The following is a 25,904-nucleotide window of genomic DNA, read 5'->3' on the forward strand; positions in this document are numbered from 1 at the left end:
GTGAGCATACCATCGTCCAGCCCCATAGGTTCAAAACAGGTATTGAAGTCCCCCAATACCACCCTATTTGTATTCACCAGCAATGATCTTCAGAGACCCTCCAACACAAGTGCAACAGGTGAGCATTTTCCCCCTTGGATACCCCGCATATAGATATTTACAATCACCATATTCAGTCCCGAAGACGAGTTTACCCGTATGGCCAGCATATCGGGGTTGTCCAACGGGAGCTCCTCCACTGTTACTCCCACATGTTGGCGTACCCAAATAGCTAGACCACCCACTGGTCTGCCCCTTGCACCTTTCACAGCTGGTCTAGAATTGTTCAAAAAGCCAGCACGAAATATAGGCCGGGTAGCCCAGGTTTCCTGGAATGTCCAAATATCAGAATGGTCTATAAAGGTCCCCCAGTCAGGCAGATCAAGCTTTGATTCAAGGCCAGCGATATTCCAGGAGCATATCCGTAACAACGGTAAACACTGGTCAGTTGCCCCCTTCCCACCTCCCGCCGAGGTAGATATGGCTGGGCAGGATGAACAGAGAGTTGGGCTAACACCAGTGCAAGAAGGTAGGGAACTTACAGGTAAGACTGAAAATAATGTTTCACCATGGGTGGCTTTATCAACATTTAAACCAACAGATATCCCCTGTTCAGGTCCCACTAAAAATGAGCTACAGTCAACAGAAGGGAGTGCAGCTGTAGGCTCAGTGGATTGTACAGATGAAGGACTCTCATATGCTGGATGTAATAAAAAGTTTGATGTTAGAGTCACCGTACCCAGTGGACTGCCAACAGAGTACCCCGGCTGTCAATCACACCCATCGAAGCAGGAGAAAATGTTAAATCTGTTAGATACTTCTAGCGGGGTAAATGGAATCAAATGATCCATTCTCCTGTTCCCATGTAAGTGATCCAACCTCCCTGGAGGCATACTATAGCTTCTAACGGTACCTGTATTCCACCCAAGATCGTTCCTGATGGGCAAGGGTCTAAGAACTTGCCCCGTGTAGCTATTATTGGATGGCATGTACATGTTAGGCTGTGTATCAACTAGTCCTCCAGGGTAGAAAGGGGGGGTCACAAGGGATCTTGGATAAAAGTATGTTAAGTCATATGGAACTATGGCATTGCTCAAGTTCCCCGAGGACCCATTCAGTATAAATCTGACTGCCTCTGGGTCTCTAAAGTTTGTTACGATAAGGTCTCCCTTTAGGTTTTTTCCCCTGCTGCCCAACCAGGGGAGACGCCTGACGTGAACAATCTCTCCATTAATATAATATGGGAGTGGTCTATTTTGTCCTAGCCAGTGCATTGTTTTGTTTTTTAACTGGGAGTACCCCTCCCTTTTACCAACCTCTAGGGTAGGGACTCCTGTAAGCACGACCACAAAAGGCACAGCATCGGGAGGCAATTCAACATTAGGGCCCTGCAATTTGTCATTGGTAGGTCGATTCAACCTTCCCCGTCCCACTCGCTTGTTCGGGGAGGTCGGATTATCCCCTCCCTTCTGAGGTTCTCTAGCAACCAGTGCAGCTGATTTTACTGCTGTCACCAGAGGGACCTGTTGGTGAGCTTGCTGGGTTGCTGGTGCTCCCGAATGGGTATTGACAGGGGGTTTATTAACTTTGTTATTGCCCTTAATAGGGCCCTTGGGGGCAGCCGGGGTCGGGACAGGAGCAATTAGAGCTTGAGCTGTGACCATCAGTGGGGAGACTGGCTTTTCGGTAGTCAAGGAAGGCCCTGCCCCAGCATTATCGGCAAACAATGACTCAAGGTTCCCCAGCCGTTGTTCCACCCTCTTCAGAATATCTAGTATTGGGTGCATAAAGGACCTGAATAGGTGCTCAATGGAATCACAAGGGGTGCCAGACAATAAGGCTTTCTCTAGAGGGGGAAGGGCTGGCCTTGTTTCACATAATGAATCGGTAACAGGCATTATATCAATTGTGTCTAGTACCACGGGAGCCGGTGGCACTAGCACCACAGACACTACAGCAGAAATTACTGGGGCCTTGGCCATAGATACAGCTGATGCATTAGATTTTAGTGATTTGCCAAACTCAGAGTGACTGAGCTTACACTTCTGAGGTATCCCCCCCCCCTTCTCCTTTTAGATGGTGGAGGGCCATGAGCTTTGGGTACGTAGGGCAACTTGCCCTTCTTTTTAGGTAACTCCCTAGCTGGAAGAGAAGGCACATTAATTACATCTAGGGCCAGATGTAGGTAGGCATTTACCGGTCGGTAACGGCCGAATTCGGCCGTTACCGACCGGTAAATGCAATTTGAGATGTAGGGCCCTGTATTTTACCGAATCGGTAAATTTACCGAATCGGTAAAATACCGAATCGGTATTTTTACCGATTCGGTAAATTTGATATGTAGGTGGGACTCTTCTGAGTCCCACAACCCTTACCGAATCGGTATTTTACCATCAAATATATTTGATGGTAAAATACTGATTCCGGTGTGCATGCACATGTGTGCATGCACACCTGTGCCATATGACAGGCAGACCTGCCCTTAGGGCAGGTATGCCTGCCACATGGCCCCCGAACCTTTTTTGGGGGTGCTAGAGGGTGTCAAAGTGACACCCCCTGCACCCTTGTCAAAATCGGTATTTACCGATTCGGTAAATACCGACCGGTAATGCCCCATTCATTCCTATGGGCTTCAAAGCCCGTAGGAATGAATGGAGCATTACCGGTCGGAATTTGCCGAATCGGTAAATACCGATTTTTACCGATTCGGTAAAAGGAACATCTGGATGTTCCTACATACCCCCCCTTCTTATTTACCGATTCTTAATTACCGAATCGGTAAAATTCGGTAATTAAGAATCGGTAACTGAGTCCTACCTACATCTGGCCCTTAGTCCTGTAATAGGAATGCTTGGGGTCGCCACATTGGGTGAAGGAGCAGTATTTACAACAACTTGAAGCGGCGAAGTGTCTCTAAGGAGTAAGGGAAATTTGTCCAAAGACAGTGGGTCTTCGCTGGAAAAGTCAGAGACTGTGTCCGGCAAAGCGGATACAGGCACCAAATCCGACAAAGGTCTATTTTTCAGGGATTCAATGGAGCGACGACGCTCAATCCTGCGCTCTGCCATCACAATATCCTTATCCAGGTCCGAAGCAGCCCTAGTAAAGAACTATTCAGTTTTCAAGACATTGTCTGTCAATGTGCTTTAATGAAAAAAGAATAAAGGCTATTTTACTGTAAGTAAATTAATATTAACCCTTCTTAATTGGCAAAGCGTTGTCCTTGGATATGTTAAAGCTGCGAGAACTAATCTCGTCAGAGGATGATGATAAAGCAGATTCCTTGGTCATGTAAATAAAGGACAGAATGATGGCCAATGTTCATTAATTCCAAACTGGGGGTGGTACGGGAGATGACGGAGGGACGCTTGTATGATAAACAACGACTCCTCCGTGTATATTGATAACATGAATTGTTTCTCTGGGAGAAAATGGAAATAATCAAGATGTGAAAAAACATTACCAACTAGACTCACTTCACACGGTATAACAAACGTGAAGTGTACGAGCCCGTAGAAATGCTGGAGTAATTGCCTTCTTCCGATGACAGGTGGTGCGTGCCACGTACAGGTCCTTCTACACTTGGTAGGAACACAAACCCCGTCTACTGTGGAGCGGGGAAAGGGGGAGGAGGGGAGCTGAGGACAGCGGTGGCGCGCGCGCAGTCCCCGGGGAGCGTCCTTTGTGCTGCTGCTGCTGCTGCTGCACGTGCCCGCGCGTGCCTCCTCCGCCCGTGCTCCCACGCCAGTATCCGAAGGAACTGCGGCTCTGCCCAACCAACACCCACCGCTGCCGTACCGAGACAGGACGGCGACACGCCACCGGCTGCCATCGGTCATTGCCACATCCATCAAAACATAGCCTTTTCTGTCTTCGGCGTATACTGAACGCCCCGGGGAGTGAACACCCTATTCGACGGGCTGCGGCAGAGCATCTCCCGCAGGGTAAGTGCAGCATCACCTTCCCCCGTCAGCTGCCGGAGAAAGCCCAAAGTCCCGCACCACCCCGCTGTGGGTTGCTGCCCGCCGCCGCTCACACCCGTAGCCACTAGAAGCTCTCACACCGCTACATTGCTCTCTTCATCATAGTGACGTCCTAATTGAAGGTGAGATGGATGGAGTGGGCTTTGTCGCGCCGCCTGTGCTTCTGATTCATGAAACGTGCTCTGACAGAGTTCTTGCTTTTCCAGGGGCTCGGCATCGGTTTTGGCAGCAGGATGGTGAAGCTGGGTAATAATTTCAGTGAGAAGAGCGTGAAACCGCCGCTCTGTGAGGATGAATTCGACACTATCCCGCTGATGACCCCACTGGATGTCAACCAGCTGCAGTTTCCACCTCCTGACAAGGTACTGTTTGTTAAGGGTTGTGTACAGTGATACGTTGTGTGTTTGACACATCCCATCATCACCATGGCTTTAACAGTCTACGTTTATAAGACACACCCACCCTTCCCATAAAAATCTCCATGATGCCCACTGTCATCCCATTGACACCCTCCCAAACCCTCAGTGGATATTCACATGGCACTCACCAGCCATCTTGGAGGTGGGAGAGCCAAGAAATTGTCATGGAGAGCCGCTTCGGAGCCAAGTCAAGGGTTGGGCTTGGCTCTTAAGAGTGCGTGTCCCAGTAGAGCCATGGAGATGTTTGGCACGCACATCGTGCAACAAACATCATAATACAAGACAATGAAGTCATGAGGGTATATCAGAATATACCAATGCATTGAGAGGCATTTATTAAAATTGATGGTTTTTAAACATGAACATAAAACCATTCATGCTCCCCCTTCTGCCCTGACGACAATGCCATTAGTGAGCTAAGAAGACAATCAGTTGCCATGTGAGCCCTACAGATGGCCTTGTTTTGTATTATTGAGCAACATTATATGGGATAAATTCGGCAGGTGATTGAGGAGTTCAGTGACGAAATAGGTAATTGAACTCCAAGGTGACTTTCATTATCTTTTAATATACAGCAGAGGTGTTTCATTCCTTATAATACTTGGTCAAACTATCACCTTTCCAATAAACAGTTTACATCCTTGGTATCTTGCTCTTTCAGGTTCGTTGTAGACAATAATAATGAAAGCAAAATCTGTATTTAAGCACACTAAAATGCAGTTAGTACTTTTTGAAAAAAGATATTAGAATCAGTTTGATGTAAATTAGGTTAAAATGTTGTGGCTCATATTGTGTAGAAACATGCAGAGATTCTACATTTCCTTAAAAGACCTACAGTATAGAAAAATGAAGATTTTGTTATAAAATATCTCCTTTCTGCTGATCACTTTTTCTTTTTAGAGAAATATATCAGAAGAATAAAAAACAGTTCCCAGTTCCCTTGTTTTAACCGCAGCTATAACTATGGGTCCGATGACGATTGCGGAAGGCCCGTCACCCCCAGCCATGCAGTGGCGGTCCTTCTGCAATCAGACCGCGATAGTCCCTCCTCTACATTACAATGGCGGTGGGAATTGCGCTCGGACCGTGGCGGACGCAAAGACCGTCCGCTACGGGACCCCCAAAGTCAATCTCACAGATTGCCTGGCGGATGGGCCACACAGCCTAAAATGGTGGCCAAATTAGGATGCTGGCTACTGCCTGCCTTTGAAAGGCTGGTGGGATTTGTGACGGGGGCCCATTGTAGGCCCCCCTTGTGTTGGGGGAAGGTGAGTGTGCACTTGGGGGTACCCATGGTATCCCCTACATTTCACAGTACTACGTGGCAGGCACCGTGTGGGGCCTGCCACGTAGTGCTGTGAAATGCACAACATGGCATTTTCACTTTGTGGTGGGTGCTACTGTCAGCAGCACCCGCTACAACGTTAAGATTCAAGATCCGACTGCCATGGTGATCAGGTGTGTGGGACTGCCGCATGCATGGCGGACGGTCCCGGTTCCCACCAGGATGGCGGATGGACTGCAGTCCGTCCGCCATCCTAATGTACCCCTATGTTCTGTGACCTACCTTTTACAATGGCTGCTGGCTCGGGCATCAGGCACTGTGATGTCAGAACTTGAATGTGATAGCTTGTTACAGTTGAGCAGCTCTGTTATTTATTTATTATAAGTGGTTAGAAATATCACAGAACGTCCCTAATAATATGAGGAACTGGCTTTTGTACTGAGATTGTTGCCCTCCATGTATTATAGTCTAGTACATCAAACACAAGAAGTTTTTGTACAGTGCACAGCCTGAACTCAGGTATTGCAAGGGGCTCTCATATGCACTGAGCAGTTTAGCCATTAGATGGGAATTTCTTTATCTCTTCAGATTTACTGCAAAGATTAATTGTCTGTCTTTAATTTGTGGCATATGAGGTTAGAGGGTGAGTGGCAGACTAAAGCCACTTGAAAGCTTGGCTTCTTTGGTCTCACAGGTCCAAGAAGACCTTGCATTGCACCAGAACAAGGCACACAGCTCAAGCCAGGCTCAAGATTTCAGTGGCTCGCCCACCTCTATTCCATCTCCATATCAATCACTGTAAATATTTTTTCGCACTAATTAAATCTTTGAATCCTAAGTCTAGGTTTTTTAGGAGTGGTATTATACAGGGCTGGTCCCTGTATGGTCCTGACGAAACGCTAGGGGTAGCGTGAAACATGTTGACCAGATACTGAACCAACCCACATCACAGGTTGGTCCACAGTACAAACCCCACTTTTAACATACCGGTCTAGGAGCAGAATAAAACATTGAGGCCCACTAGCACGGTATTTTTAACACTCACACACACATCCACTCCACTTACTCTCACCACACATAGTCCTTCACTTCACAGGGCTCCTTCGTAGCTCGAGAGTCGCAGCACGCCCCTTTTCGTAGAGAACTGGGATGACCCCGATGATGAAGCATGTCACCGTGAGGAAACTCCGGTGAGTGAGGGGATAACAAGAAAGAAAAATTCTTTCCTTTCTGAACGGCTACACCCACACACTGCTGGTAGATAGCCCACACACAAGACAGGTCCCTGAACCCAGACACTGGCTTCATTTTTGCAAATGCATCCACCATCTCCATAACGCAACCAAAATTATGCGGTGTCTTTCCATCCATTTATTCTATAACACCCTTCCGTGTTCCATATGGCCTTGTCTTCCATCTCCAGGATGCCCATCTGAAGTTTTCCTTGCAGAAACCTACCACACCCACCTCCCATCTTTAGAAACACCCACTCAATTTCTAGATATAATGTGTGCATCCTCTCTATCACACGTAACTCTATGTCCATGACTCTTTCCCAATCTCACCATGGCTTTCATGTACCATTCTGACAGCAACTACCCAGCCTACCCATGATGCACACTCACCACATCCATGGCACATACCCACCTTCTCTGTGAGAAAATGACCCATTGTCTTCATTGAACCATGCCACACAAGCCATCTCTGGTATCCATCAATCATCTGCATGGCAGTTATTTACTGTTTTCATGCCACTTCTCTAGAATCCCACTAGCCCCAATTCACCCTCTGACGTGCAACTACACACCATTTCGAGAACATGCACACATATTTATCAGGGTACCCACATTCCATTTCCATGTCACTCCTTCACCATCTCACCTGACACCCACATTCTCCTTAGAATCCAAATGTATTTCCATAACATTCACCCCCTGCCCTCTATGTAGCACCCATTCTTCATTTCTTGACACCAACACTTCATGACATCTGCTTCGCTTCCCCCTCAGCAGCACTCACTCACTGTCTCCGCTGCACCATCCTGACCATTCTGACATTGACAAAGAATCCATTTGACCTGTCAGTTGCAGAAACCCACCATCTCTGTGACACAGTCATCTCAGTGATACCCATCAATGGCATTTATGATACATGCCTGAGGATGTCATTCCCCCTCATCATGCATGATGCATTTTTCATGGAACCCCACCATCCTTCTCTGTCCTCTCCATGGCACCCACGTACAATCTTTCCCAAAATAACCATTGGTATGCTACTGAACATTCCTATTATTCCAGTATGGAAACAAAAATCATACTTTCTGGAAACAATGAAGGAAAAGGCTTTCATGCTGTATATGTGCACAAGAAATCCTCTATTAGGCCCTACACTGTGACCTTGTATTTTTCTATTTCAGTTGTGAGTAGTTGATACATTGCATTCTCGTACTTGAAGTCATGTCTATAATGTTAAAAGCAAAACAAGAAACAGGTTGCAGAAACAGATAAATCTGACAAGAGAGAGGCTGAGATCTCTGCTTTACAATACTGAAACTTAAATGGTTATTTAAATATTGAATTCACTCTTTCCTTTTATGTAACACAAAGGCAATGTGCTTTGTATACTACTTTGGTTTAAGCACAAACATAAAGTGCTTAGAAATATTTTAGTAAAGGTGGTGACTTCCAATGTTCTGCTTTTATTGGTATATATTTATCAATTATTTTTAAACTAAATGCATTGCATGTTGTTTTTAACTTTTGTCTGACACCTTATTCAAAGCATGTATGAGGGAAACAAGAACTTTGGAGTTCTATCCATATCCATTAATAGAAACGTTGGGAAATCACTTGCAATGACTAGCATTTAATGTCCTGGCTGGTATTTTCCCCCATATCAATACATAACGTTAATAGTTAATGTAAGAAGAAAACACTTCATAATGTGTTTTCAGCTGCCCCGAGGGCCTCTGACTGACAACTTAAGTAAACAAAAACAGAAAGGGAATGTAAGTAAGTAAGTATGTTAAAAAGAATACTGATAATTTCCTATAAAGTTCTACTTAAGAGCCATGTGCAGGCCTTTGCAGAATCTTAAAACATGAAAGGAGAGCGAGAGCTGGCATTTTTCTCTGGGAAAGGTGACAATCATACCTCTGCTCCTGTCATTTCTGTGCTTCCTCTTCTCGTCTAAGAGGAGCAGTGCTCTGTCGAGGATGCTCTCCTTCACGGGGCCTTACCTACTCATGTAAGGTGTCTGGCAGGCTCTGACTGAAGAGAAACAAATATGCTATTGTGTTTGTTTTCATGTCCTGGATCTGCACAGTGTCATCTCATAGTATGCTGTACACTGCAGATGCTTTAGAGAGACATGCTGAGGCAGCCTCCTTCATGTAGAGAGGACTGGGCCCCTACACACAGGGACGAACTAGCTACCGGGCGTATTTTGCTGGGTTAGCAGGGTTTGGTCCAGGTTCACTGCAGAGGGGCCAATTTTGTTGCTGGGGAGCTGCAGGTGCTTCTAAATGAACAATGCAAAACAAATAGCTTTAAAACGTACTTTGTAAAACATTTGTTTTGCATTGTTTATTAGTGAAAGCCAGGTAGCCAGTCTGGCCTTGCTTGCACCCAACATGGGTTGCAAGGGTGTCCATCACTCCCCTGATATAGGGGCGTTCAGCCAACTCTCTTCTTATATTGGCCTAACAGTGTGTCATTAACATTTTTATTACTCCCACCCGACAGAATACAGAATGGGGCACAGGGTCAACCCACTTCAGCTATTGCCTTTTCTCTCTGTAAGTGATGGTATTCTACTCTTGTACAATGTGCCCTGACAAACAAAAAGTCGACCCAGTTTTGCAATAAACATTCACAAATGTAAGCAAAATCAAGTCATCAGCCAACACCAGACCTAATGACTTTGCCAACACTTTTTTAATAGAGGAGACACAAAACTATATATGTCACCTCCTAGGATTCTCTATGGCACTCACTCACCATTTGCACAATACCCACCCAAGCTATCTTTGGAACTCATACATTTTTCACATAAAACCTACTTGCCACTTTCCGTGGCACCTGCCTTCTTTTTTCTTCAATACCTGTGGTCATCTCCATTGCACCCACCTGCCACCTCCATGACATCAGTCATTCATTCTGTGGCACCAATCTTCCATCCCCCTCAGGACCAACCAAAGCTTCCATGGCCCTCAAGTTCTTTCTCAATGACACACCTCTCTACCTTGTCCATAGCACTCACTATCCCAAGACCTACACCCATCACCTACATGGTAGTTTCCAACCTCCTCTATAGCCCCAATTTCTCCAGAGTAATGCTCACAGATCGTATTCTCCATTGAAAACAAACACACCTACCCTCATATTGACATAGATACCTAGTCCCCACAAAGATCCGCTATCCCAACCCCATGAGCATACACCTTCCCTCAGATTAACTATTCTGTATAACAGGTATGGTTGCACCACAGGACAATCCCACTTCCCAAGACATTCAGAAACCCTGTTAGTTTCTTGGAGCATTCTCATTGGCACAACATGTATCCTTGTTTTTCAGGACAGTAATAAATGGTCATGTGCTCAGGGCCATCTTTTTTAAGGTATAGATCCACTGCCCACCAAAGGTCTGGCCTTGGCGAACTCAGATACATATTTCCATGGGCCGTCACATAAATCACTTTCCCTTGAGTGACGTTATGAGTCAGCCGTTAACTTTTGATATTTGTGGGAACTCCTTGTACCACACTTATGAGTTTTGCAATAAAAAGCTAATCTCCCAGCTGAATCCAGGCAGGTCAAACCTGCTGATATTTATCAGGAGGAAAATGCCCAGTAAATGCAGGGACTTGTGGGTTTTCATGCAGTAAGCTTCAAAATGTGAATTGACATTGCCCATTATAGGGTGTAACCAAATAATTAGGTGGCATTTATTATACTTGATAAATTGTGATCAAACGCTGACTTATTTTTTCAGGTGCAATGTTATGTTATGTGAATTTGTAGAACACAGCTAATCACATGTGAGGGTATCTTGGCACTGAGTAGGGCAGGCCTGAGGGTAGAGGAGGAGATAATTTCCGTTTCACCTAGAAGAGCCATGTCTTGAGGTTCCATTGGAAGTCCATGTGGGATGGAGAGGTGCTTCAGTGTTCAGGGAAGTCGCTCCAGGTCTTGGCTGCAAGGTATGAGAAGGAGCTTCCTCCGTTTCTGGTCTTCTTGATGCTAGGGAAGTGTAATCTTGCCTGGGATGCAGATTGACGGTGTCTGCTAGGTTGGTAAAAGTTGAGGAGGTGGTTGGGGTGAGCTGGACCAGTGTTGTGGAAAGCTTTGTAGACGTGGGCGAGTAGCTTGAACTTACATCTTTCGTGGACTGGAAGCCAGTGAAGATTGTTGAGGTGTGGAGAGATGTGGTTATTTAGCTGGATGTTCTGGATGAGTGTGGCCGCGGTGTTCTGGGAGGTTTGGAGTCGGCATAGGACATGGGCTGGGATTCTGACACAGAGTGTATTTCTGTAATCAATTCTACTTGTGATAAGAGCCTGGGTGACCATTTGTCTGGTATTCAGTGGGATCTACTTGAAAATCTTGCGGATCATCCTCGGAATGTGGAATCATGATGAGGAAATGGCATTGATATCTCTGCTCATGGAGAGATTGATGTCCAGGATGATACTGAAGTTCTTGGCATGGTCCACAATGGTGGGTGAAGTTAAGAGGGCCAGCCAAGAGGCATGACGGGGGAGTGGTTGTTGCTGAAGATTAGAACTTCGGTTTTGAAAGTGTTAAGCTCGAGGCAATTGTGTCTCCTCCAAGCAGCACCATTGCTTATACAGTTGTCAAAGTTTGGTTTGTAGGAAGTGGTTGAGTCAGTAAGGGAGAGAATGAGCTCTATATTGTCAGCATAGGATACTATGTTGATGGTGTGTGCTCTGGCGATATCTGCAAGGGGTGTGATGGAGACGTTGAAGAGTGTTGAGTTGAGCGAAGATCCTTGAGGGACTCCGCAGATTAGTTTTTTGGCTTCTGAGTTGTCAGGAGGAAGTCTAACTCATTCAGTTCTGTCTGTGAGAAAGGAGGATATCCACTTGAGGGATGGTCCGCTGATACCCAAGTCCCGAAGCTTTCTGATGAGTGACTCGTGGGAGACCATATCGAAAGCTGGGAGAGGTTGAGGAGGATGAGTGGGACTGTTTCTTCTCAGTCGAGAATGCTTCTGATGTCTCTGGTGGCTGCAATGAGGGCTGACTCTGTGCTCGGTTTGGTGCAAAAGCCTGATTGAGAACAGTCTAGAAGGTGGTGGAGTTCTAGGTGGTATGCAAGTTTGGTATTGATGGCGTTCTCAATGAATTTAGCTGGAAAAAGCAGGAGCGAGATGGGTCTGTAGCTGCTGCAGGTGTTGGGGTCCGCTTTTGTTTTCTTCAATAAGGTGTTGATGTTTGCTTTTTTCAGCAAGACGGGAGGTTCCCGATGGTTATGGAAGTGTTGATGATAGTGGTGAGTGTATTCTAAAGTTGAATATGAAGTGGGGTCAAGGATCAGAGGTTGCTACTGAGTGGATGGTATTAATTAGGGCAGTGGTTCCTATATTCAAGAGGGGCCTCCAGTTGCTTAGCTGCTTATTAGAGAAGATGGAGGTGCCATGCTGGTCAGGAGAGTTCGTATTTTTTATTTATTTTTACATTTAATTTGTAAGGCGCAACCGCTACCCAAAAAGGGTTTCCTGGTGCCAGTTTTGGTATGCTGTGGGTTAAATGTGTTGCAGATCTTCACAATCTTCTCTTCAAAGTAGTTTGAGAGGTCATAGCAGAGTGCTAGCGATGGAAGGATTTAGTTGTTGGCAGCTGCAGGATTGTAGAACTCCTTGACGATGGTGAAGAGTTCTTTGCCGTTATTCGAGCTGGCTTAGAGTCTGAGAGTTAGGGCCTTTTTCTTTGCGATAAATACTGAACCAATTAGATGCCCTCTGGTAATGATGGCTCTTATAATCAGCCCACTTTAATAGGCCAAAATTGTAATGAGCACACTAGTAACCATCCCCCATTAATGGGCCAGATCAATCTTCCACTTTCCTGGCACAGGCAAAAATCCATATCCTGATAAAACTAAAACTGCTAATTTTCCTATGGCTTCTTCTGGGTGAGTTTATTTCTTATGTAGATGCCCCTATGATAGATACATGTAAGTTGACTATTGCTATAAGCAAAGTAAGCTTCCAGTTCCTCAGTAAGCCTCTAAACTCAATTCTAAGGCCAGACTCACTTATAGAATTATCTCCAAGATTTACAGGACACTAGAATTCACCTCTGAATAACTGAACACTAAATTTGCTCCATGCGTTCTCTGCTCTTGCCCTCTTTTCTCAAAACCAAACTTTAAATCCCTCATTCCTACAGTTTAGTCTCTAGGGTCCAACCTCTTCATCTTTTAAACACACATACATCTAATAGAACCCTATGTATGCCCATGGCTGTCTATATTGTGACTCACATCATCCCCAACCCCTATGAATGAACAGGTACCTACAGATCATAATAGACATACAGCAGCACTGCTGAGGTATGCTTCTAATTGACTATACCGTAGCTCACAACCCTGACTATATAGAAGCAACATTAACCAACGTCTATATAACACTTTAAATACAGAACCGGTATTCTACATAGTTGGATATCACCATGGTCACGACATCCTTTGCTTCATAATATGCCACATACTAACACGCAACAAATTTGGAGGACATGTGGTCTAACAGCTAGAGAGCCAACTTTGAAATTGTGGAACCAGCTTTGAGTACTGATCGAGCAAACCATTTAATCTTCCTGTGCCGACAAAAATGACCTTGCCACTACTACCATACATCTTACTTGACCATACAGGTGGCTGTCAGTGCACTCAACAGCCACTGCCACCAAGCAACTCCACATCCACACCCTCTCTGTGAGCAATGGGCATTCCTACTGACCTAAGAAATGCTGAAACAGTGAAAGTGCTGCCCTCATAGCTATTAGCTGCCAAAACCCATTGCTTTGACCCATAACAAGAGAGAGCATGGCAGCAAAGGGGAAAAAGGAGGAAGAAAAATACAGAAAAAATATTGAAAATGGAGAAAACGAGTGAAAAATAACCCACCAGACTAAGATGAAGGGACAGGGACAGTATACTGGTGGAGAAAAGAGCTATGAGGTGGAATCAAGACTAGAAGACCTTGGTGTTCTGCAAAACTGGCGTTCGTCAGTGGTGCGATGGGCTTATAATCACTGCCAAAACCTTATGCCTACAGCTTAATGAATACGATATAGACAAGTATCGAAGAATTATATCATTTATGCACTACCAATACACATCACACAAGCGTAGACTGGTTTACAGTAGTAGCCTCAGAAGCAGTTGGTAAGTTTCATGGCTCCCAATATCAGCGATAAAGGGCTGTTATAGAGAAGAGATTGTTATACAACATGACATAATGTAACACAGTGCAAATAAAGCAGCAGGAAATGTATGGGCGCACAGGAATACCATGCAGTTAAAGTTCAGATGTTGTCTGTAGAGTGACTTTAAAATGTAATTTGCTGCCATGCAGCGGTGCCACATGACTACTTCCTAGGAATATTACTGGATGCCTTCGCTCGATGGTGTTGAAGTATCTTGTTACCTGCGGAATTCCGTTCACTGAAATTAAAGTACACAGCGGTGGCTGGCAACATCATAAAATGGTTCGGCGCAATGTCCAAAACACTCACCCTCCCTTCAGGCGCTCTCCTAGCGCTCTTCTCCAAGGCGCTGCCTCGGGTGGAAAGGGCGGGACTTCCTCCCTTGTACAACCCAAAACCAACCAATCCTGGAGCTGCGATTGGTTGGAGCAGACTCACCCAGCGGTCATTCTGAGGATGGGGGCCTGCGTCTGCAAGCCCCTGGCTGTTTTTCAGCCTTGGGATTGAGGCTTTGGAGTATGCATGTGAGATTGGCAAACTGCAGACAGCCCGCCAATCTGACATGCGCACTGGCAGGGAGCTGCATTAATAGTGCAATTGCACTAATCAGCCTCGACCCCTGCCCTCGCGTTCAGGGTTGGATTGGGAATGAAAATAGGCCCCGGCACGCAAAAAAAACCCAGCCCTCATTTGCCTAAACACTCCTCATATCACTGCTTTGGTGTAATCTTAGAAAAAAACTTTAGGGGCGGGGTAAAAAAATGCACCGTTAGTTTACAGTGGTGAAACAAGTGAGGCCACTTCTACTCAGGCCCCCTGCCCAGTGTGTGCAGACATTAATGGGCCAGCCCGAGAGACAAAGGGAGTGACACCTCTTGCCTGTTGCTAAACGAGGTAATGAGTACCCATCTGCCTCTAGAAAGGTCACTCAGACACCCACTGAGCCGCTGACTGTATCAAAAGAACAGAGACAGCTCCCAAATAGCCCCCCAGACTGCAGAAAAAAGCAGCCCACAGCAGAACTGGTACACCGGCCCCTCGGGCATTGCCCGAATGCCAGCGTTACCAATCCGACGCTGCTCGCGCTCAAGGACGAACACATTCGCCTTCTCGCTAGGTGGGAACTATAAAGAAAAAGACATTTACAGCAATCCCATCGTTTGTCACCTAAATTACACTGCATTTTCATTAGGTCTTGGCCAGTCTGCTGGAAAACGCTGAGTATCCATGCTGAATAATCCGGCTATACTCATAGCGACCTTTTAATACACTACTTTTTCCATCATTGATGCATCTGTCTGTAAGTGCATTTATATGAAAGTATTTATTATGCAATCATGAATCATCTTATTTTTAAGCAACACTATGAAAGTGTGTATTGTCACAAGCTAATAGTTTACAAAATATTTATATTAATGCAGGCATAAATTATGCACCTACATGGATGAATAACTATGTACACAGCGCATCAGAAATATTTGAAGAAAAAATAATTCAACATTAAAAAAATGTCTTACTATTATTAAAATCTACAAATTAAAAACAGAATAAATTGCTCCACAATCGATCTGTGACCACTATTTATACATTTCATCTTCATCTATATTGCAACAGGTTGTTGTGAAAACTAAAACAGAGTATGAGCGTGATCCCAAAAAAGGAAAGTTTAGAACTCCAAAAATTGCAGAATTTACAATCAACATAACTGAAGGTGTCTCTGAAAGATTTAAGGTAAGCTCCTGCATTTTTTTGCTTTGTAATACAATTACCACCTTGTTACATATAGTCTTAGGTTTTCCTGTTACAAATCACTGTTTTCAGGTGTACCAAATGGTTCAGTGGAAGTAAATTAAGACTAATTCTCCCAGAGAGCATTTTATTGTGAAATAAAAGTCAGACTGGTAACTTGCAGTCCTGATGTCACAACGTCATGAAAGGATGTGGGTAACCGACAAATTGGAATAAAAAAATCATGCTTCTGAAAACAAAATTCAATGATATTGTGCCTAAAGTAAAACGTTAAACCCTTACAGTGCCATTTAACAAGATGTATCTTACCTTCCAAATATACAATAAATACAAAGGTAAGAGTTTAAAACAAGCTTTTGCAATGCAATAGGTCTCGCATTTACGCGAGTTTAAGCTATTGGCATTGTAAATGACAATGCGTTTTATTTATGTTTCAAAAATCAAAACATAAATAAAAGGCATTGTTCTTTACAATGCCTATAGCTCAAACTCATGTAAATGCGAGACCTGTTGCATTGCAAATGCTTGTTTTTCGTTTGTGGTAGCTCCGCTGCACTTGATGATGTTCTAATGTGCAGCGCCGTATATCTGTAATTGCACATGCCCTAGTACAGGTACCAGGGCTGCGAAACATTCATTCTGTAAATCAGCTGATAAAATATTTCTCCACTTTCTATGGTGAAACAAGCTCACAAAACCCTTTTTAACTCAATGAATGATAAGAAATGGATTCCTCATAGCGTATCTACGGAATGCACTTACCCTTTCTCACATTAGACTCTAACAAGAGTAGAGCGGACTGAGACTGAAGATATGAGAACGCAACTGCTAGAGAAACTTTGGAGAAAATGTATGAAAGAGTGGGCACTAGTTCAGTTTATTCTCAACTAGCAGCGATGGGATTCAAGAAATTTCCACTAGAGTCAGTATACTCCAGGGAAATTATCTAGGGTATTTACTGGGGTCTTTATATGGTACTGAAGGGATATGGTTCAAGAGGACTCAAGGTATTTAGAGGAACATAGGTTGTGGTCATGACCCGCAGTTAGTAATAATTGGACGAACGGCGTTAGTTGAATAAAAGGCCCCTTAAACCAGCCTGTCCATGGTCATGTTTGTATCGTCATGCCAAACCAGCAAGCTCCAAAGTATTATGAAAGTTTGAAATACTAAGAAAAGCATTTAAAAAATTAGTTCAGCTGCTCTTTGGAACACAGTAAGGGTTCAATTTAGGATTTAGTGGTTGTATAAGCTGTGAAATGTTTGTTTCCTTGAGAAAATAATTGCACTGGTTCATTAGAGGTCTTCTTCCATGCTAAATAACTGTTCCTTCAAATGCATGCAACAAAATTCAATGGGCGGTGAAAAGAATTGTGTATGCAGCAGGGTCCTAATACCTGGAACAGTGGTAGGTCTCTACACCACTGACATTTGCAGAGGTAAATGGTAAAGAGGTAGAAATAGTGATTTACGTGTTTTCCAACAATGGTCACTTCTCCACTCATAGGTGGAGGAGAAGAGAGACATCCTCTCTCATCTCTCACCAGGTTCACTGCGAAGACGTCAATTGATCCAATGGTGAGAACATCTCACCTCAATTGCAACTTTTAGAGGAACTTGTCTTTCGCACTGAAAAACATTTACTTCATGGATATTTGTGAAGCGTGGGATGGCCTCACAACATGGGTTCGGGGAGCGGTCGCTTGTAGTCACACATTCATCAAAGCAGCGCGCCCGTAGGATTCCTACATACTCCCTTTACAAGGACCCCGACGAAGGGAGGCCATCCCACGCTTCACAAATATCCAGTTTTCAGAAATCCTGAAGACTTTTTCAAAAACCGAGTTATTCTTTTCCTCTTTACCGCCAACTGTCAGAGTGCACCTTAGCGTGTGCACACCGCTGGGCTGGTTTGGTACTGACGAATACCTCCCTAATAACACATAGAGGCAGAAACATGTTGACCACTCTTTTATTTTTCACTCTATGGTACAGCTGGTATAAATAACCAGGAGTTAGATATCCTTCATAACTATTTTTATCTATGCCTGTTTTTCCGCCAATAAAGTACTTTGGATAGAACCAAGGCATTTTAAATCACTCCTTTTTGCACTCATTATTTTGCACATTCTCACCACACACAAAAAAAACCTGATCCGCTGTAAACAGGCGTTGGAGCACACTAGAGAGGCACTCGGCCTCTCTGGTGGGAACCCAATGATGATGCATGTCACCAACTAGGTTGATCAGTGAGGGTTCTTTTTAATATCTTTGAGTGACTTTCTCCTGCTAGCTCTTTATTTGGAAATTGCGCTCTTTTGTTGTTTATATAATAATGTTCCAGGGGGATTAGGAGTATCTTGAATTGCCCTCTCTCTCCTGTTGTTAAACTATGTCTATGTAATCACCATGTAGATGTAAAATATTCTCAATACGAGGGCCTGTCACTATTTTCATTGGCAATGTGATAGGGAAAACACCAGGTGGTATGGCTGCTATAGATTCGCACGTTTGATGTCTCCCAGTGAGTGTTGACATTTGTATATGCTCTTCAGAGAACGAGGCTTATTGTTCTGGGGAGATGATGGGCCAAAAAAAAAAAAAAACAGGTCAGACACACTTTCGGCAGCGCCTGCCCAGGGAGGCTCATTGTTGTTTTGTCCATTACAATTTGCCCTCCCAGAATATTAAAAGTGCAATAATCACCATAAACGGTCTTGTCTTTGTCCAGCTCCTCCTCCCTGAGCCAGTTAATTCACAGCTCTATTAGCTCATGCAGACTTGGCCGCACAAAGTTTGCAGGCTGATGACCCTGTGGCAGGGGGTCTCCGCCTGTGGCTAAGGAAGTTAGCTGCAGTATTCACTTACAACGCGGAAAGACATTGCTGGAGCAGTATTTTAATTTTTTTTAACATATCGCCGCATTAAGCGCAGTGGAGCGCTTCTAACTTTGGAAACTATCCTGTGATCCCAGTCTCTCCCTCGGACTTCAGAACACCTACCTGATCACTCCTCCTGAGTGCACCGGTGCTCGGCTGAGCGTTGACCGCCTCAGCGGGCTCGCAGCGGCAGGGGCCGCCATCTTGGGCCGGGTTGCTCGGGTGAGGTGGGAGGCGAGGCCAGTGACATCACCGCCACACCCCCGAGTCCCGCCCCTACTTAGGAGGGCGGATTGGAACCTACCCTTGGCATTTGCAGGCTGATGACCCTGTGGCAGGGGGTCTCCGCCTGTGGCTAAGGAAGTTAGCTGCAGTATTCACTTACAACGCGGAAAGACATTGCTGGAGCAGTATTTTAATTTTTTTTTTTTTTTAACATATCGCCGCATTAAGCGCAGTGGAGCGCTTCTAACTTTGGAAACTATCCTGTGATCCCAGTCTCTCCCTCGGACTTCAGAACACCTACCTGATCACTCCTCCTGAGTGCACCGGTGCTCGGCTGAGCGTTGACCGCCTCAGCGGGCTCGCAGGGGCCGCCATCTTGGGCCGGGTTGCTCGGGTGAGGTGGGAGGCGAGGCCAGTGACATCACCGCCACACCCCCGAGTCCCGCCCCTACTTAAACGGTCCATATGTGTCAGCGCAGCGGACGAGCGCAGCGGGCGCGACGAAGGCGCGCCGGAGTTGCGCCTGAGTTAAGCCCGTCTGCGCCCGTCTGCGCCCGACCGGGACCCGGGCCCACTCCCCCTGGCCATTTTGTGAGGTATTCCTCTTATGATTTACTATCACTGCAACCTAGCTCCTCCTCAGGAATAGCCCTCCCTTCACTCCCGCCGCATACTTGCACACGTATACAAACTTTGGGGCTCTCCCGCTTTCCCCTGCTGGCTGATGATACTCAGCCTACTCCACCATTGCCGAATGAACCTAGATCGGCTCCTCTATTATTACATAACCTGAGATGCTACTACCTCAACACAAGGTCCCTAATAAAGAACCAGGTCAACATCTTCCTTTTCTTGATGGAAGAAAAACCAGATCTCCTGTTGTTGACCGAAACGTGGACCAACCTTCATTCCCTGCCGGACATTTTGGCATCACTTCCCTCAGACTACTACATTCTGACTGCCAACCGTGCTCAAGGGAAGGTTGGAGGTGGGGTAGCAGCAATCATTTCAAAATCCTTTCACTTCCGGGAATTACCTTCTCTCACCCTTCCCCACACAGAGAATTTGGTAATTACACTAGACTTAGAGAGTGGGGCTCTTACTGTAATTCTGTTATACCGCCCTCCCCAATACATGGCCAACTATCCAGTACTTTTGGCAGAACAACTGGCCTCCCATGTAATAAAGCACTCTAAAACTGTTCTAGTGGGAGACTTAAATTATTGGTTCGATAGAACAGATACCGACACCCAAGCTGGAGAACTGAGGGACCTGCTTACAGATCTAAACCTGGTCCAACACATTCACTCTCCCACTCACCAGAAGGGTCACAGCTTGGACCAAATCTGGACATACAACGTACCACCATTCTCTCCTATTATAAGCCCTTGCATTTGGTCTGACCATTATCTTATCCAGTTCCCACTAGAGATTCAAGGGCAGCACAAGGCCAAACCTCCCATGGGTAAAGCGTTCCGCAAATGGAAATCCATGGACCGCTCCGGGTTCATGGACACGCTGAACAACACCCTTCCCCCATTAGACGAAGATCTGGAGGTTGATGAGAGGGCACTGTCCTCCTGGCTTCTCCACGCAGCAGATCTGTTCGCCCCCTCTGTATACTTACCTAACATCAGAGGCAATGATGCCCACAAATGGTTCACTCAAGAACTTAGAGCACTTAAATTAGGGGTACGACAGAAAGAAAGACAGTGGAGAGCCACCTACTCTTCACAGGATAGGGAAACCTTCTGCGTCACTAGGAAAAGTTATCAAAAAATTTTAAAACAACACAAACTCAACTACTTCTCCATAAAAATTTTATCGTCATCTAACAAGTCCAAAGATATTTTTAATATAGTTAATGAACTCTGTGACAACGACAGGACAGCCCCTTCAATAGCTCCTACGCAGAAGCTATGTGACTCCCTGAATAATTTTTTCAGAGAAAAAATTGTCACTATCAAATCGAGCATTGCTAATTCCCCAACGTCACTTCCTCTGGATGACGTTTTTTACAATCCCTCTGTATTAGATACCTTCCCGGCCATTGATGGTAAAACCTTTTCCTCACTTTTGACGAGGGTAAAGTCCGGATCCCCTAACGACATCTGCCCCCCCCACATCTTTTCGGAAATCGGTCGAACTATCCCTCAGGGTATTTTACCCCTACTAAATAAATCACTGACCCAGGGCAGGGTACCCACTGGCTTTAAACACGCTTTGCTAATTCCTCTAATTAAGAAACCAGGTCTGGACCCTCAGGACTCATCAAACTATCGTCCTATATCCCTGTTGCCGTTCCTATCCAAGATATTGGAGGCTCACGTCTCCAATTGCCTTTCCAACTTTGTGGAAACCACTGGATTTCTGGAGCCAAATCAAGCTGGGTTCCGTCCAGGCCATTCGACCGAGACGGTAACCCTGGCAGTCCAGAATACACTTCGGTGCAATGCGGACAGGGATGTCCACCAGGCACTGGTGCTTCTTGACCTGTCTGCTGCATTCGACACGGTCGACCACACTATTTTGGTCGGCCGTGTCGAGCAGGCAGGCCTTAGAGGTACTGCCTTGAGCTGGGTGGAATCATTCCTGTCCGACCGGACTCAAGCAGTGAGACTGGGCACCTTCACAGCCCCTAGAATTAAGAACGATTGCGGTGTCCCTCAAGGCTCATCCCTGTCTCCCCTTTTATTTAATTTGTACCTGCGTCCCCTTTTGTACTCCTTGAGGAAATTCAAAGTGTGGATCTTCAATTACGCAGATGATCTGCAATTGGTTTTCCCCCTGGGGTCGCCGGATGCTGTCACTGAGTTTAGGGAGGTCATGGCTCATATCCAGAGATGGATGGGTCTTAACCACCTAAAACTTAACCCAGGCAAGACTGAATTGATCTTGCCTGGGAAGAGCGAACTCAGCTGGGGACCTCAATTCTGGCCTCCGGAGATGGGAAATCCCCCCTCCAAATCCCACACGGTTAAGAGCCTTGGAGTCACCTTCAGTGAAGACCTCTCCTTGAAAAGCCAGGTAGGGTCTGTTGTCTCCGCATGCTTCTTTCAGCTGCGCAAGATTAGAAAGATTGCCCATTTCCTAACCCATTCTGCCCTGATACAGGTGACCATCGCCCTTGTGCTGTCTAGGCTGGACTACTCAAATAGTTTATATTTGGGCCTTCCAGCCGGGCAGCTCAAGAGGCTGCAGCTGGTTCAAAATCAGGCGGCCAGGCTGATCTGCGGGCTTCCTAAATGGCAGTCCATCAGGCCAGGCCTGGCAGACCTGCATTGGCTGCCGGTAGCCCAGAGGGTGGCTTTTAAAACCGGCTGCATTATTTTTAGGGCATTACAAAGCAAAGGCCCCAAATTCATCATCAACCTGCTTGCCAGATACACTCCCTCCCGCAACCTCCGTTCTGGTCACAAAAACTTGCTCACTGTGCCGGTTGTTAGGAAACAACGTCAGGGCGGCAGCTCCTTTCATTTTCTTGCTGCATCCCTCTGGAACTCCTTGCCAGCTTCTTTAAGGGCGCACGAAGATATTCTAGCCTTCAGACTAGCCTTTAAGACCTGGCTTTTTAGAGAAGCCTATCCCTAGATGTTCTAAGTGGTCCTCCTGTTGTTGTGTTATGCTCTGAAAACTTCCTACAGCGCCATGAAGCCTACGGGCGTACGTGCGCTTTATAAGCTAAATTTAACATAACATAACATAACAAAGTCAAGAAGAAAAAAAAGCAAATGTTGCCTTGGCATGCGGTCTTTCAAACAAGGCTTGAATGGTTGCACTGCCAATCCGACCTGTACATTCTCCCTACTCTCTAGATCTGCGGGCTAGCACTGACTGCTTCCAGCTATGGCTCCCCTTAGGATGAGCCCTGCAACCCAGTCATCTGCGTGTATTATCCACACTTGCCTTTCTCCTTTGATTAGCCAAACTGCTTCCTAGCCATGTGTAGTGCTATCACTTGTTCTGGTTTATGTGATGCAGCACTGGTTTCCGACTTACACTTCTGGCAAAAAATACATGAAAAATCACTTTCTCCAGGTTTTGTCCTTTTCCATGGTTTCTCCCCTTCACCCAGCACAATTACCATATCCAGTTTACTTGCTCCTGCCACGTTCCTTTTTCCAATGAACCATGAAACTTATTTCATTACAGCATCTATAGATGACATCACTCAGAAAGTCATAACAATTAACCCAAACTCGTTGTCTCTATTACATTACTCCACCACAGTGCTTCCCAAATATTTTAGAACCACAACCTTATTTTTTGATTGACAAACATTTGCAATCTAACTAGCTTTAATGGACAAGACATGAGACGATTTTTTAATACAATACTAGCAAATGTTTGTAAAAGTCACAACCATGACCAAATCCCTTCAACACTGGACTGTGGCCAAGAAACTGCTCTTCCCATAAAAGTGACAGATGGTAAACTGCACTGGAGTCTGGAGCAGGAACACTTTTCAGAGTGAGGTGCTGGCTTGTGGCATATGTTACGTAAAATCTCAAGGCTTCTGAAAAGTGTTGGTGTTGATTGAAGTGATGTTTGTATATTTGAGAGACACCCTCTGAAGCAGAGAATGGGCCAAGGCCTCATATCCCTTTTTGAGTTAAAACAAGGACCACTGGTGCATTGTGGTCTCCAGAAAAAAAATATATATATATATATATATATATATATATATATATATATATATATATATATATATTGCAGTTTTATATAGCAGTAACACAGCATATATATTTATATATATATATATATATATACTTTTTTGCAGTTTTATATAGCAGTGACACAGCACAAAGGCACTGGAGAACTTTACTCGAGCACCAGATCACATTGCAGAAGGCCACATTCATATTATTACAAGCACAAAAGATGATCTCCCACCTAACCCATTAGTTACATTCAGCAAAGCCAGGTCTGTGGGTGATATACTCGTCAGGAGCCATCTAGAAAAACCTCCCCCTAGGGCAAATACCTTAAAAGATCAGAGAGGATTTTTTCCATGTGGGAGATGCAAGGCCTGTGCGAGTAGTAAGAGAGTTCTCTCGTACATCATACCAGATACAGGAAGGAGTATACCCATTAGAAAATTCATTACCTGTAGCACACAATATGTTGTTTATAGTTTACTCTGCCCGTGTGGCCTCCGCTACATTGGCAGCACCATTAAAGAACTGAAGCTAAGGGTCATAGAGCACTTGAGGGCCATCGACAAGGCAGACCCCAGTTACCCAGTGGCCCGCCATTTTGCGGAGGTCCATGGACGAGACCGAAAACTACTACAATATTTCGGTCTTGATACCATACCACCGAATGTGAGGGGCGGTGATCGCCTTAGACGACTCCGTAGACTGGAATCAAGGTTCATAATAGACCTTTCTACGAAGTACCCTAGGGGACTAAACGCAGGGGAGGAGATGGCTTTTCATCTGGGTAAATAAAATAGGAATACAGTGTACCGTCGTTGGCCACGTAATATCCATAACACTTCCCCATCTGCAAGAATTACCTGGGGGGGTATAGCAGTAAGAACTTTGGACAATTCGTTGGCCCATATTCGATTTCTGTATATAACTGTAATGTGATGTTGAACCCGATGATCACTGAAGTGGATTGCTGTTTGTTCTGTTTGTTTTGTGAAGGCATTCATGATTGTTTATTTAGCATATACCTTCTGTACATTATTGTCGTTCAATTGGCAGAAAACTCACTAGATAGAATCATGAATTATTCTTGTATGGATCTTGATCATTCTTCCGTAGTTTTTCCCCTTACCTAGAACCTTCACATGTTTCAGCACTTAACAATGCTGGGTTCTGAGGATCTTGGAATTTTTATCTTTTATCATTTACATAATCATTGAGGAACTGAGATCCAAACACTGTGAGTTGTATTGCCTTGCGACTTATATGGCATGAACATACGATGATTGTCTGCATACATTGGTGGACCATTGTTTACTAGATAGAGGACCCTAGCCGATCCACGGCTTCATTTTTGTTGTTTATACCATAAAGTTATGATTTATTGTTTATACCCACTACCTGTTTGGATCTGCCCATCCATGGGCTTTATTGTACAATCTGTGATAACTCTTAGGTTGCACATTTCACACTTTAAGATGGCGCCCATAGTGACCATAGTGGGGTTGTCCTCTGTCTATCTCGATGTATAGAGCAAAAAAAGTGAAAAAAGTGAAAATGGTGTATTTATTCCATCGACTTGTAAAAAATCATTGTTACCACACTGACGAAGGCAACACGCCGAAGCGCGTCTGTGGGGAGCGCCTACTTGAAAATAAACTTGCATGTCTGAGAAGTACCTCTCGAGTGCTGTCGTCTTCTTTTGAAGGAAAAGAGGAATTGGAGCGTCATATATATATATATATATATATATATATATATATATATATATATATATTGCAGTTTTATATAGCAGTGACACAGCACAAAGGCACTGGAGAACTTTACTCGAGCACCAGATCACATTGCAGAAGGCCACATTCATATTATTACAAGCACAGTAGTGTATGCGATTTGCTCAATATCAAAGGTTGTTGAGACATTGCAGAGACTCAAACCTGGTTCACCAGATCCAAAGCTGCGAGCTCTAGCTATTAGGCCACTTCCATATTTCTCAATTTATGCATGTAAGTCATACACAAGTGGAATGGTGGTATATGAAGTGGTATGGTGGTATATGATCACGTATATCAGTTGAAATGGTTTTGCTAAGTAAAACAACAGCTCACCTGGAATCTTTCTTGACAATACTTGCAAGGCTTTGTTTTAAAACTGGACTTTGGGACATTGTTCAGCACCTCTGCACTGCTGAACAAACAGGGCTATTAATGTTAAATATTACATA

The 25,904-nt window shown here is 44.9% G+C and overlaps 1 protein-coding gene across 2 annotated transcripts in view; it reads left to right on the forward strand.

Moving 5' to 3' along the window:
• The first annotated feature begins 3,757 nt into the window (after positions 1–3,757).
• The window catches only part of NSG1 (neuronal vesicle trafficking associated 1), a 121,047-nt gene continuing 98,900 nt past the window's right edge, over positions 3,758–25,904 (forward strand). The window contains exons 1-3 of one of the 2 annotated variants that reach the window (XM_086964098.1): positions 3,758–4,144; positions 4,229–4,384; positions 15,790–15,906. In XM_086964098.1, the coding sequence (XP_086820224.1) occupies positions 4,256–4,384; positions 15,790–15,906 (246 nt within the window). In that variant the 5' untranslated portion in view covers positions 3,758–4,144; positions 4,229–4,255. The remainder of the gene's footprint in view (positions 4,145–4,228; positions 4,385–15,789; positions 15,907–25,904) is intronic. The other variant, XM_086964099.1, reaches the window with a different exon arrangement.

Source organism: Lissotriton vulgaris, chromosome 3_2, assembly GCF_964263255.1.
Source record: "Lissotriton vulgaris chromosome 3_2, aLisVul1.2, whole genome shotgun sequence".
NCBI lineage: Eukaryota > Metazoa > Chordata > Amphibia > Caudata > Salamandridae > Lissotriton > Lissotriton vulgaris.